General features: G+C 35.5%; 1 protein-coding gene across 2 annotated transcripts; it reads right to left on the bottom strand.

The window, feature by feature from the left end:
• Positions 1 to 1,647: 1,647 nt before the first annotated feature.
• On the bottom strand, positions 1,648 to 10,486 carry LOC126685985 (uncharacterized). Of its 2 annotated transcripts, none has more exons than XM_050379990.2 (9): positions 9,689 to 10,486; positions 8,956 to 9,144; positions 7,958 to 8,050; positions 7,673 to 7,855; positions 7,482 to 7,584; positions 7,200 to 7,385; positions 3,944 to 6,399; positions 2,284 to 2,926; positions 1,648 to 2,065 (listed from the first exon to the last, which is right to left on the bottom strand). In XM_050379990.2, exons 1-8 carry the CDS (start codon positions 9,899 to 9,901, stop codon positions 2,333 to 2,335), a joined length of 4,017 nt encoding a protein of 1,338 aa, XP_050235947.1. In that variant the 5' UTR covers positions 9,902 to 10,486; the 3' UTR covers positions 1,648 to 2,065; positions 2,284 to 2,332. The 2 variants fall into 2 exon arrangements, with proteins under 2 accessions (XP_050235947.1, XP_050235946.1); XM_050379989.2 differs by having other exon boundaries at positions 2,337 to 2,926.
• Positions 10,487 to 14,869: the final 4,383 nt, after the last annotated feature.

Below are 14,869 nucleotides of genomic sequence, written 5' to 3'. Positions count from 1 at the left end.
GAGTGGTTCGGATCACACATCGATCCTACTCCACTACTCAAAAAAAGTGTGAGAATTAGAATCCAATAAATGAGATTCACAAGAAAACTTAGTGTTTTATAACTAAACACCAACTATGAGATTTTTCAAAATTAATCTGTTGCTTACAATGGTTGAATTGTCTCAAAACTAAAATCTAACTTACAATAATTTGGAGTTTACAAGTTTACTTCAGTAATTTAAAATTGAGAGGTTTGTTGTTTTAAGCCACTAAATCATTAACCTTAAAACATTAAAAATGGATTTATATTTATACGTAAAACAATCTACAACAAAAGCATAAACAAACAAAACAACTTTTGTTGTCTGCATGAATGTCGCGCCTGCTATCAAGAGGAGTCGCGCCCGCAACTTAAGCCATGTCAACAAATTCTCAACGGCTAGTGCCACATGTTAACTTCTCACTAAGGTATTCAAATATATTTGTTAGGCATCCAACGATCATCAATGTCGCACCCGTGACAAGCTTCTTCATGCCCGTGACAAGCCTTCAGAAAATATGGTTTTCCTCAGTGCTAGGGTCGCGTTCGTGACCAGCACAAGCGCCCATGACCTCCAGATTTTGCGGGTACGAAAACCTACTGGACAGTTTGAAAATCCGACAACTCAATTTTTGATAGGAGGCTCCGAATTGACTCTCAATGGTTCCTATGAGTTTATATACATTTATAAATAAGATTAGATCACTAATAGTTGATTGTTAAAATCAAAATAAACAAGTATGAAAGGACAAAGGTCCAACATAATTTTAACTAAATAAACAGAATTTCTTAATACAATGTCTAAGTCAAAATAAGTCTATATTTTATGAACGAAGAGAGTAATTAATTTAAAATTATTTTTATTTATTAAATGATTAAATATATTATAATTTATTCATAAATTTATATTTAAATTTGGATTGGTTTGGACTAAAAATAAATTTGATCGAGTATGTTCATATCAACTAAGTCATTCAACTATTATTCTAAAAAAAAAAAGTCATTCAACTATTTTTCTCATAAAATTGGATATTTATTGCTAAAAATTCATTTCATATGACCTTTGTGATGTCAAAAGTTTAAGGAAACTTGCTATGTCAATTCTAGTCAATTTTTTTAAAATATTAATTTTGGCCAATTTTTAATAAGTACACTTCAATTTTAGCTAATTATTTGTTTCGTTTAAAAAATGTCACTATTTTTCAATTTTCTTCAGTTATAACTATTTCAAATAATTTTTATGAGTATTTTTTAAAAGGAAAAATGTGATATTTAGTTAGAATTGGAAATATCCTATTATTTGGTACTTTTAAAAAAGAAACAACTGAAATAAAATTATTAAGAACTAGCTAAAATTTGTGTTTTAAAAAAGTTAAGTTACAATTGACCTCATCTAATTTTTATATATATATACATATCAATTATTATTAAATTTGTAAAAATAAGCCAATTTTATATCCCAACCGGTTCAATAGTTTGCTAGTATGTACAATTTTTCTGAATCAAAATGGCCAAACCATATTTTTGATTTCTAAGAGGAACCTGACCAGAGTGCTCTCTAGGATCAAACTGGTGGAGTGTGGATCTTAAAACACTGCTACAAAAAATAATGGTTCAAGCAAGAGTCTGTAAAATGAGCTCTTATATTGAGCTTCTGAATGAAAATCCCTAATACACTTTAGTGTGGAACAAAATTCTGAGAAAAAACAAGTATAACACTGTAAATCCTAGAGAGCTTCTAAATCAGTGGAGTTACAATGTGTATATTTAAAACTAATCTCCGAGTCCTAGATCCCCCCCATCCATTTGGTGCTTAATAATCCATGGAAACAGGAAGGTCTGCAGAAGATTTTAGTGTACAGACACATGCCCCAGCCCCAGCCCCAGCCAGCAACAATCAACAACCAAGCCCTTGTATCTTTGTTTCAGATTATTCTCACCGTCATTTTCTGCTTCATTCGGATACACAACGAAGTGGAAAATCCTCAACCTTCAATTTTTAATTCCTTTTGAGCCACCATTATGGCAGTATTAATCAAATGCCCCTGTAAAGAAAACATAACAAAAATAGTTAATCAAATTCCAGTGACCAAAATTAATAAAAAGAACAGAAAGTTGCAGTCAAATCCAATGTGACTGCATCTCCAAATATCAAATCAAATGAAATTACTATTGACAAGGTAGAAATAAAATTGAATAATAAGAAAGATGTAGTTATATCTCTTTAAGTACTATAGTCTAAACACTGCCACTTATCCACAACCTGGCTGTCGAGCCCACTGAAACCTTGCACCTTATCAACAGAATGATAACTACCTCTGAAAATGAGGGGAAGAAGGTTGATCTGGTGAAGACCGTTGGGTAGAGTTGCCATGGAATCTTTGGTCATCAAATCCCCCACTTGGTCGACTTCCCTCGTTTATGTGTGATGCCTCATTTACACCTGCAAATCCCACAGCACCAAGAGATCCAAACTCGAGCTGTTCGGTAGGACTGCCAAAACCACCACTATGATCATAAGGATACAGCATGACAACAGGAGGAAAGTTGGGCCCATTTGAAGAAACTCCACCAGGATTCATAGATGGTAGTGGATACATGCCATATGCCATGTTGGTAGAACCACCCTGTGAGGAGTTTGGACGGATTGGACCATTCTGAGACTGAAATGAAGAGAATGACTCGTGTCTATGAGAGCCCCATGTCCTATCACTTCGGCTATCGTTTGCTGCCAAGCGGTCCAGCCTTGAATTTGTCTTCTCGCCTTGACTGCGAGTGTTGCGCCCAGTTGCTCGAGGCTTTGGATTCACATTCCAGTTGCCTTCCCTGTCACCATGGTGGTCATTTCTCTCATAGCTGTAGTTTCCCTTCCTTGTATTTGTAGAATGTCGGTCCCGAACAGATACCTTATAAAATAAAATTTCATGAAGAAATTACAATGTGAAGACAGATTAATATTATAGCAATGTCAATGACTAAATGTTCAATAAGAAAAGATGCAATGCACATTTACAGATGATAACTGTAAATATTTTTAGCTGCATAAACAAAAGAAACGAGTTCCTATAAAATTGCTGAAGAGATTAATATCTCCAGTCTCCTGTTGCTAAAAGCCCAATGTCTTTTTACCCTAAGGGCATGCGGGCATTAAGGACAGAAGCAAAAAGCTTATCAGCCAAAACCCTCTTTATGTTAGTCTCGATCATGTGATGTCAACAGTAGGCATCTTTTTTTACTCTGTTTGAAATCTAATGGGAATAGTTTACATTTTTTTAAAAGAAGGGGAGAATAGAGTTATGTTAGCCAAAAATACAAAAAAACAGTCAAGTTTTTCAAAAAAAAGCACATAAGCCCTTAGTTATTTCTTTGCCACTTGGGCCCTCAATATTTTATTTTTCAAAAAGAGCACAAAAGCTTTTTAGATTATATCTTTAACGCTTAGCCCCTCAATGTTTTTCATTATTTCTGTGGGTATTTTCAAGCGTGAGGTTAATTGGCAATATTTAACACATCGAGGGTCTAAATGGCAAGGAAATAACAAAAAAGAGCTCGTGTTCTTTCTAAAAAACTTGAAGGATTTTTTTTGCACCTTCTGCCCTTATATTATTCATCTCTTAAACATAACATTAAATATAATACCACAGCATGTGAGACTGTTAAAATATGTGCAGGGAGAAGACTTTATGAACCGTGAAGTGCAGAGGTCAAAAGTGTGATAACTGATAAGATATGTGTATAACAAATATATTATAAAATCAATCAAAACAGTTTAATAAAACATTGGCCCTCATATTAGAAAGCTTTTCCATTATATGAACAAGATAAAAAGTTGAAAAAAATATTATTTCAAGCAGCCAAGTGCCAACTTTAAAAATCAAAACCAAGAAAACAACACAAATGTCGGTATAGAGAAGAGATCTTACAGGATTTGGCAGGTAGGTCCCTGTCCCACTACGGTATCTTGGTATTTCATCAACATAATGCTGGTAAACACCAGTAGAACGATTAGACATAGACTGTAGAGGAGCAACAGGAACAATGCGAGGTCCATAATTCACAAGCTGAGTGAAAACATTCATGTTGGTTGAAAGAGGTCTTCCAGGACCATCCCATGGGACACGACCTTGAAGATATACAGGTGGGACCATAAGAGGTGAATGACCAGCCAGCGGAGAGTTGAATCTCGAGTTTTGACAAAAACGTCCATATTGCAAATTTTGCCAATGGCTAGCAAAATCACTATTGAGAATGTCAGATTTATGCTCCAATGGCTCAACAGAAGCATCCCTTGTCATAGAAGTAGACGTACTTAAGACCTCAGATTGATCAATTCCCTCCAATAAATCAAAACTCTGACCTGAATCTCCATTATCCACAGCCTCCTCAGCACTATATTGACTTGTTGATGCATCAGGTGTTCCTGTCTCAGAAGGAAAATTGTAAAATGGAAGCATTGTAACAAATGGCACTGGTGGCCCTGTGGGATAAAATGCAAATGGAACAACACCTGAACCATCTGCAGTTCTTTGTCTTGAACCGTGTCCCAAGAGCATTGGAGCCATGGATATCAATGACTCTGATCCACTAGTATGTGCTGTCTCAAATCCAGATATCTCATGCCTAGGCACATGCACAGCGGCAGCAGATTGAGGTCCTATGCTTCTTTCAATCATGTCAGGGCCAACCGTGGATGGTGGATTCCAATCTTTGTTGTCATCGTCTCCCTGATTGGACGAATGCTCCGAGACATTCTTACCTTTTCCATAGAAAGCAGAAGAAGCTGTTTTTCTGTTTCTCTTCTCCCTTGTTGACTTTGATGTCTTTGCAGGTGAACCCTCCCACGAACTCTCTGAAGAGGTTTTACTTCTCTGAGAGCTAGTATTCACAGATGTAGAGGACATCGTTCCTGCAACTCGGTCATCAAAGCAGACTTCACCGCCTCTATTTTCTTGAAACGGGAAAGCATCTACATGATCTTCCCTCATTGACCCTCGGGCTTCTTTGGAAAATTTCTGGTGACCTCTCGAAGAACTAGCAGAGGCGCTAATTCGCGTTGAAGGAATGACATTATAACTAACTGAAGTGGATTGCTGCTTATCATCTGATTGATGCATTTCAAAGCTTCCATTTTCGAGATCAATCCCACTAGTAGTAGAACCCCTCTCTTGCTCATGCCAGAAATCTCTATCAGCTTCGGTGGCATTCAAGTCCATCGAAACAAAATTTTCATTTCCACCTTCAGCAGAATCTTCAGCACTTGAGGTCAACCCTATGCCACGATAATAATGGGGCGACGGCGACGAAACCAAACCTTGAGGAAATTGCATGTTTGAGCCCCAAGGGTTATCCATCAAGGGAATATTTCCAGGTAGAATTGCACCCAAATTTCTATGAGCATAGCCCATTGAAGCTAGAACAGTAGGTGATATCGGAAGAGGCATGTGACTTGAACCTAAATTCAGTGGAAGGTGTACCTGTCCATTAAAACCAAGGCCTGCAGAAGATGCCATTATGTTCACAAAATCTTGCTCTTCCTGATACATGCCCTGTGCCCCATGGACAGAAGCAAATTCCTCACCAGTAGCACTCACTCCAGAAGCATCATGGTAACTGTTTTTTACACTGTTTGAATCAGCAGCAGTTATATAATAAAGGTTTTGACGAGATGAGGCATGCCTAATGGATGATGGATCTTCAGTTGACGGTCTAATACCTTGGCTTCCCAAAGTATCAGACTCCACATTCTTCCTCCTGTTGTTATCTAACCTGGCCGATGAGGTCTGGCCCTTTCCAACTTCTTGGCCCCTGTTGCGCCTGCCTTGAAAAGAAATTTCACCATATGTCTCTGTCAGCTCAGGACTAGAGCGTGTCCTTGCAAAGAGATACCTTCCCTGAAGGTCACTGGCCAGGTTATCGGGTTTAACTTTAAAACTTTTTACATTTTTCTCAGCATGTGAACCCTGATTAGAGCAACTTTCTTTTTTAAACTGATGGTTAACATAAGTCTTTTGGCTTTGACTACGAGAAACTACAGCAACTTCACTACCTCTAGACGAGCTTTCCAAGAGAGAATTACCAGATTGAGTGGGAACAGTTAGTGCACTAGATGCTGCATCATTTATAGATTCATGAGCAGAATTATTGCTGTTTGAACTGATCTGAAGATTATTAAAACCATGCGAGAGTTCAGGAGGTGACACTCTCAAACGCCATAAATCATTCTTTGGTGCATCTGGACGCTGACCGCTACCATGTCTATCCCAGGTGTTCATAAAGAATTGATTTACTTCAAAATGTATGTCTTCTTTTGGGCAATCAAGTAACCTTGCCAACCTTTTAGCCCCAAATGCAAATGCATTACGTATCCTAAAGAAATTACCTGCAAAAGTATGCATTACATACCAAATTAAAAAGAAACTAATACAGAAAAATGATAAGTATGAGTTCCATCTAAAAAAGAAGAGGGTACAAGCATTCTAAAAGCATTCAATGTTCATGAGAGAATTTAATTCACTTTAAAATTTCAATTACATCAATATACACCTAAGCCTTAAGACTTGACTAATCAAGTGCAATTGTTCAAAAATAAAAATAAAACACGCTGACTCGTCTATTTTCTTCAGTTCAACAAGCCTTTTTAATCCTATACCTTCCAGCATTATTTTAAAGGATGCAACTACTACAAAAATCCTCATTGCATTCAAATTTATATAGTAACTTCAATGTGTGTCCACCATACATGTACTATTAGGTCTTCACATGAGCAATATTCACGAACTACAACCACTTGGCCTATTCACATGAATAGTTTTGTTTTGTTTTTTTTTGGAGAATCATTTACATGTATAGTTACACAATGTAAAACAGATTTTCAGATACTCTGCCAAAAAATGGAGAATTTATGTATATAAACAAAACCTGGCGCAAGAAATAAAATTGTTATTAATGTGAAATTTATCATTCAGCCAACATCCCTTCTCCTAGACTTATTATTAGAAGATCAAATAAATTACTAAAAGGCACAGTATGAAAAATGGTAAAAACAAAAGAACAATTAACAAGGTAATAACAGAACCAACAACTTCAAGCCATTCGCTTAATGATGACAAAACTAAAAGACCAACAACAATCCACCATCCAAGATGCATAATAATAACACCGCCTAATGATATCAAATACCTTTACTCACACTACGACCAAGGTTGTTGTTTACACGCAGAGGATCGATGACATTGAAGTGTTTAGACATGAAAGGTTGCCCTTGATTTTCTGGACCGACAGGGAAAACAGCATATACTGCACCACATGCTTCAAGAAATAATTTGCTAAGCAGTAACTCTCCACCATCCTTCCGAGGAGGTTCAGCTGCAAGGCATTTCATCAGAAAGCTGACACTTATAAACAGGAAACACTTGAACAACTAGTTTAAACATAAAATGATCCCAAAGAAATTAAATAAACCTGTTACATCTGGGAGTGAACTAATAAGTACAGGACCCCAAAGGCTAACACAAAAGTTGTCCCAATCAAACTTGCTGAAGAACTCAAGAAAACGATATAGGACCTAGATAGCAATAGAATATAAACAATAAGGCAAGATAAATAAAAAAAGAAATCAAGTGATATAAAGATAGTACTTAATGGAAAATCACCTCAAGAGGTCCAGCAAAAGAATTGTTGAAAACATGAAATATATAAAGAACCAAGGTTTCGAGGGCATAAGTGGAAATCAGTCCATGGTGAGCACCCAAGATTCGGCTCTCGTAATAACACCACGCTTTTATCAATATAATACTCTTCTTGAATAAATGATTTTGATTTATCAAATGATCAACCTACAAAAGGAAAAACCATAATCATACACAAACCTAAATTCTAACACGCCTTGCAATTTCCTAGACAAAGATATCATTTAACATTTCCACAAGACAACAAACCTCCTCAAGGAAGCAAAGTGTGCATAGTCCACCAAGTTGATTAAAAGATATGTCTACCACAATATTTTCCACAAGACACTTTATTAACTTCACCTGCAGATCAGAACAAAATTTAAACCCATCATAAAAATTACACTAAATACTTAAAATGATTTCACCAGCGGTCAACAAATAATCAGCTATTATAGACAAAATTTCAGTGGAAGCATCGGTCAATAAACAAGTACCACAAGGAGTAATTTCAAATAAATTTTTGTGAACACATTGAATGACCAAGTCACTGCTTGGAATTCAAACAAATATCCCATTGAAAACAAAATAGGATAATTTTGTACCAAATTAGTAAAATGGTAAATCTGTAATTGGACTGTATGGCATCAGAAGTCATCCCAGAATGCTTATGAAGTTCTCTAATGGCTGGCATGTTTCAAAATTAACCAGAATTATGAAATGTGGAAATTACTCTTAAATAGCACAAGAGCTCCCCTAATAAAGATGCACTAGTTCAAAAGAATTGTACTTTTTATAGCAAAACAAAAATGCTGAAGGCATAGCCTTCGTTCCAATCCACAGCCAGTATCTTCCTACATGTTATTTATTTGAAAAAGCTAGATGCTACCCAACTGAAGACCCTAGAAAGGGATAGCTCCTGCCATTTGCATTTCATAAATACATCATGCTCCACCATATTTGCCTCCCAATCTCATGATAGATGTGACTTAATTGAAAGACAGAAGATGTCAAAAAACAAGAATCAAAAGAATGGAACATGCATCCCAAACCTATACTCAGCCAGCCCCTTGACAATCTTGAGAAAAATGGTTGTAGATGAGGTGCTTTAATGGATATCTACCTTGCTAAACTAAATGGTTAGCTTGCCTTTAACAAATTGAGTAAAATTGGAAGTTTTTTGAAGGGAAAAAAAGTGGAGGTGAGGCAAAAATGATTAGACAGTTGTAAAGAAGACAAACTACAATGTGTAAAAAAAAGGGACCTACTTCTGCCTGAATGTACTGAACCTCTTTCACACGGAATTCAGCATTTTCATTCTTCTCCTCTTTCTCCAGCATGTCACGAACCTGATGAGCCCATGTGTCTTTCAAAGTTTGATTCTTACTAAAAGCAGTTAAGTCAATGTCTCCATCAGGCAAATAAGTTTTGAGCGGTACAGACCCAAAAGTAAACACCTGCAGAAGAATAACAACTAGGAATCTATAATAGGTTTACACAAACATATCTACAACAATGAAAAAAATGAAAGAACATTAGTACTATGAAATAAGCACAACTCCAAGTTTTACTCTTTTTTTTTTCCCAATCTAAAGTTGATTTCCTCTTTTTACCTGATTAAAACATTGCATAATCCTTTCAAGACAAAGGTAATACTGCTAACTCATCAGCACCTTTAATTTGCACATACACATTCCTTATAGCCAATTGAATGGTGCAAATGCATAATGTTATTACTCAGTACATTACGATCAATCATCATTTACAATGTCGCTTCCATAAGGCACATTTACCAACTTAACTTGCACATGACCGCACAATAACCTACTTCCAAAACCATGCTTTAGAATAAAGTGCATTTCTTTTCTAGATTCAAATGAGACTCACAACCACTATATAAGATCATACTACCCCTAAAAAGTTTAACTAATGGCAGGTAGCAGCTAAAGAATCATGCTCAAGAACACTAAATAAACTAAACAAACATAAAAAAAAATGTACCTGGCATGGAAAGCACTTAGTGATAAGCCGTTGCACATAATCGGCAACAGCATTTCTGCGCTCCTCGGAGAGCTCATTAGGCTGAATGCAAGCAATAAGCTCAGCAGTTCTCTCTTCAGCCTTCGCCCATCGCTCCAAATCAAGCCCTCTGATCACAGAGGCAGCTTCATGGGGCAATAAGCCATTCGGCAATACTTTCTCATGCTCGCCCATACAATCTCTATAAGCCCCCTTTTCGCTATTTACCCGTTTACAGAAAATTACAAAAAGCAGAACAACAATGAACTTCACTTACAACAATATATGCACACTACAATACAACAGCATCGTACGAAGATTAACTTCTAGCTTAACAAATCTATTTCTAAAGAAGCAATTTTTTTCAAATTAAAAAAAGAAATTGGGGTTTGGTCAAACAAATATAGCAAGTAAAAGAAATGAAATTATCTTCAGGCACTTCAATTTGCAAAAACTATCAAAGTATCCGGTCGAATAGATTTGTGAATGAATGAAAAGGAAAACCTAGAAATCAGAACATGGGGAAATGAAACCCTAATTGAATATTGCGTTGGTGAGGTGTCGGCGCATCAAGAAATAATAGGAAATAAGAATAACATTGAAATGGTGCAGAGAAGAATAGGGATGGTGATGATCAATGGTTTTATTAGGTTTTTTTTAGGATACAAAACTGAGGGAGAGAGATAGAGATGTGTTTGGTTACGAGAATTGTGGATTCTGGATTTTTGTGTTTAGAGATGGACATATTGGTTTAATGTTTGAGTTAGAGGCCATTTTTTGGGCATTTGGATTCTTTTCTCTATTTTTTGAAATTTCAATTTAGAAAGTAAAGTAGGAAATGATAAATGCAAAATAGAAGTATTAAATGATAAAGTAACTACACGAGTTTGTAGTAATAATAAAAGAAATTAGATTAGATTTTATTATTTTATTTATTTGATCAATTTCGCATTAAATTAGAGTCATAATAATAATCTAACGGTGATAATGGGAATAAAGCGGTGATAATGGAATAAAGCGATATTTACTTTAATAATATATAAAAAACATTTACTTTAATTTAAAGAAATATTGACAAAACAATTCTAATATTTAAACTCTATAACGATTTAATTCCATGTTTTATAGGGACTTGAATATCTTTCAAGATATGAAACAAACTCTCTGTTATTTTACCTTTTGTGGTTGACTTCGAGATGGATATCCAATATAGACTATGTATGGCTTATACAACTCTACGGATGTTGGTAATAGGCGGTGATAAGGCCTTTTTTCTGGTGCACATCACTTCTTCATTGTATTTTGAGACCTATCTTCCTTATTTGTAGGGTAAGCGTTGGGGTTGTAATAGGTCATTCTTTCCATGCAGGCTTAAATAGGCATTACAAAGGGAGTAGATATGCACTCTGGTAAACTTATCGTGCCTGATGTGAAAAAATATAGTGTATACTATCGGCATTTGAGGTGTAAGATTGACATTTGTTTCTCTAACACATGAGTTTGAGTACAATTCATGGCGGTATAGTAGTTACGACAAGTTAACTCGCTCTTGTACCGATGTTGAGCTTTATAGTAGGTATATTTTTCTATTTCCATCATTTGAGATTTGAAGTTATCTTATATGGAATTTTATAACATTTTTATTTGGCCGAATGTTCTTCTCTAACACCGAATTAGGAGAAATCTAAAAAATTAACTACGGCCCTTAAAACTCTATCTCCGATTTTGACTCAGTTTATACAGGCTCTGATAAAGAAAGCCTCTAGTTCAAAAGAACAAAATCGGCCAAAGAAACGTAATGCTCTTTTTACTGCTCCTTCGGTCACTCTACAAAAATTTAGCCGACCGAGGTCTAATGTCGAGAGGACTTCCGCTATAAACAATTCTAACATAGTGGTGTGCGTAATTGGACATCCTTCATCTTTAGACATTGTGCGAGTTAAATAACTATCTTTAATATTTCAGCCTTGTAATTTTTAGCTTTTTTTAACACCTATTTGCAGATTCTGAACCACGAATAGAGATGGACGCTAAAAGTGATAAGAATCTAAGTGAGAACTTTGAGTCAGAAAAAAGAATAAAAAATATTCTTTTTATCCTGATTTCTTTTTCTTTTCTATATGAAACCTCTTTAATATTTGTTCGAACTTAAGATTTAAGTCCTAGTAGATCTAAAACAAATTGGAAGGTCTTCAGTTGCAACTTTTTAGATCTCATTAAAGATAATGATTGGAAAATACTAGATTTCAACTGATCGAGCAGATTGTCCGCCAAATCGGAAGAAGGGTCACTACTAGAATACAGGCGATTCGCGACGTAATTTAGCGACGGACAGAAAATCCGTCGCTACATCCACATATTAGCGACAGATTTAGCGACAGATAACCTGCCCGTCGCTAAATCGTCAAAAAGTTTGGCGGGAGAGTGCCCGCCATTTTAGCGACGGATTTTCCGTCGCCAATCCGTCGCTAAAATGGCGGGATTTTGGAGGAAAAATGAACGCCCTTTTTTTTGATGAAAAGTTAGCAACGGAATTCAAAAGTCCGTTGCCAAGTCATAAAGAATTGAAACGGTTCGCTTCAGTTCCTTGATTAGCGACGGAAAGTCATAGTCCGTCGCTAATTTAGCGACACACTATATCATCCGTCGCTAATTTAGCGACACACTATATCATCCGTCGCTAATTTAGCGACACACTATATCATCCATCGCTAATCAAGGAACTGATACGAACCGTTTCATTTATGTTCTAATTTTTAGCGACGGAATTAGCGACGGAAATAGATCCGTCACTAAAAATTAGAACATAAATGAAACAGCAGGTTTCTTCCTCCCTTTAACATTTTATTTCTGAAAATCATACCGGTATTGAAGTACCCCGCCCACCAAATTTTGTTAATTGATGTATCAAATTTACAGGATTCATATCTAGATTTCTCATACTTTCGATTTAGTTTTTTGCTTGCATTTTGAGTTGTTGTCTTTTATTTGCTAATTTAAAACTTAAAAAATCATATTGTTGCTTTTTATTATATGACTTTCACTCTTTCTACTTTAATCTTCATCAATGAATATATCTTTGATAAAAAAATTAGTGTAGATAAAGAATAGAAAATAAAATAAAAGTAAAATTAGGTTAAGTTTAATCACCAAAAAAATCCTCCACCTTTTAGCTCATTTTCAATTTTACCCTGATGTTGCAATTTTGTTAAGTTCACCCAAATTTGCACCTTTGGTTTTCAATTCCATCCTAAAACACTAAATTGACTCTTTTTCACTTAAAAAAATGTCAATTTGATCCTTTATTTTTATTATAATTTTTTAAAAGTACTTAATATTATAAAAAACCAAAAAATCATCTTCCCCATAAATTCAAATAATAATAAATTTTATTTCAATATTATAATATTAAAAAAATCATTGCTATTGTGAGCGTAGCGGGTTTCGGGGGCCGTTCAACCAATGCTTATGGCTGACTTTTCGATCTGAAAATAGTTTGAAAAACGGAATCGCCACATAGTTCAACTAGGATTTAACCAACTAGCTAACCTTACTCGCTTATGGGTAAGATTACCATGCATTGGACAAAAGACTAGGGTTCGTGGACCTTCCCGAGACTCTTGTGCTTGGCTTATCTGTTACCGGCTTTATTTACTGGACATATTTGTTTTAATCTCATCTCAACAGTATAAGCAGTTCATAGGATATGAAAACTGTAAATAAATAAGTATGAAAGCGGTAAACACGTTAGACACGCATATGACTCGATTTGGACTGACATTTGAGGCAAGCTGCACGTACTCCTAAACATACATCTTACCTTAGAGGTTTCTAGCAAATAGCATAAGTCTGACTGGTCTGGATATTTTACATGCACAAAACCTAAACTGGATGTAAACGTTTGATTGGTTGATTTTATTAGTGAGTCTTGAAAAACCTATACAACCATTACTACGTTTTCATGGTAGTCCTAAGATGTCTAAGTGACTGGATAAAATTGCATTATTTGGCTAATTTTATGTGATTGGTCCTTTAACAAGTTAATTGACATACTTTTGGAAAGAGGTAAACAGTATAGGCATGCTCAGGTGCAGTTTGGTATACAAACAAATTTAGAGATACTTTTTAACCTCGTTGATTTTTTAAGTATTTGGCACTCCCACGGGTTTGATCGTCGGTGTAGTCAGAATTGGCTCTCGGCCAAAACACGGAATTTGTCCGTCTCGTCGATACGGTTCCGTTGGTTTGAACCGCGATTGATTATGAGTTCTGGTGAACCTGGAATCTGCTCTGGAAGTTGCTGGGTTTGCGGGTCTCAAGCTCTTGTTAGTGATATGCACTAGGTCAATCATGTTTGACCATGTTTTGACTTTATCATTTTATTATTTATTGATTGGCAGTTTTTATCATTTTATATTAATGATTAAAATACTTGAATGGTTAATTCTTTCTAAGATCATCGAGTATGTGACTTGATAGTAGAACCCTTAAGTTTAATAAAAGAATTATATACCATCTATCCCTAGTCTTAATAGAACATTGAGACTAGTATGATGTTGACTGATGATTATGTTTTACTAATCATGTATATGAGATATTAAGTCAAATCATAGGTGCTATTTGAGAAATAAGGCACTGGATGACCCACTGTGAGAATACTACATAGATCACTGTCATAAGTAATTCTCATTACAGTTCTATTAGTATAATCCTTTGACCTTGAAATCATCATGGATTTCTACATAGCTATTTCATATTTTGATACAGTCTTACATTATCTTTAACAGGATAATGGAATAAATTGTCATTGGATATGAAAGTAACTATGTGAGAAATGTGAGTGACTGAGAAGGAATTTGTCCCTCATTTATTTGAGTAAGATATCTATGGGCCCCTTGAAGAAGATAGACTGAAGTAAATGCATGGCCATGCTAATTGATAAGAAGTTATCATTTTCAGTCTACTTAGAGTCAAGAAACTAATGATTGAATGTTATAAGGATGACATAACTATGCCTTATATTCAATCTGGATATCGAGAGACAAAGGGATTAAAATATTATTGTAAATGGTTAAATCGGATTATCGATATTCATATAACTTGGGTAGTCATAATGTCTTGCTAGAGGCCACTTATGACTTGTGGGCTGAAATAGGGATTTCA

This window comes from Mercurialis annua, linkage group LG6 (assembly GCF_937616625.2).
Source record: "Mercurialis annua linkage group LG6, ddMerAnnu1.2, whole genome shotgun sequence".
Classification (NCBI taxonomy): Eukaryota; Viridiplantae; Streptophyta; class Magnoliopsida; order Malpighiales; family Euphorbiaceae; genus Mercurialis; species Mercurialis annua.
This window is presented reverse-complemented; position numbering and strand designations above follow the sequence as displayed.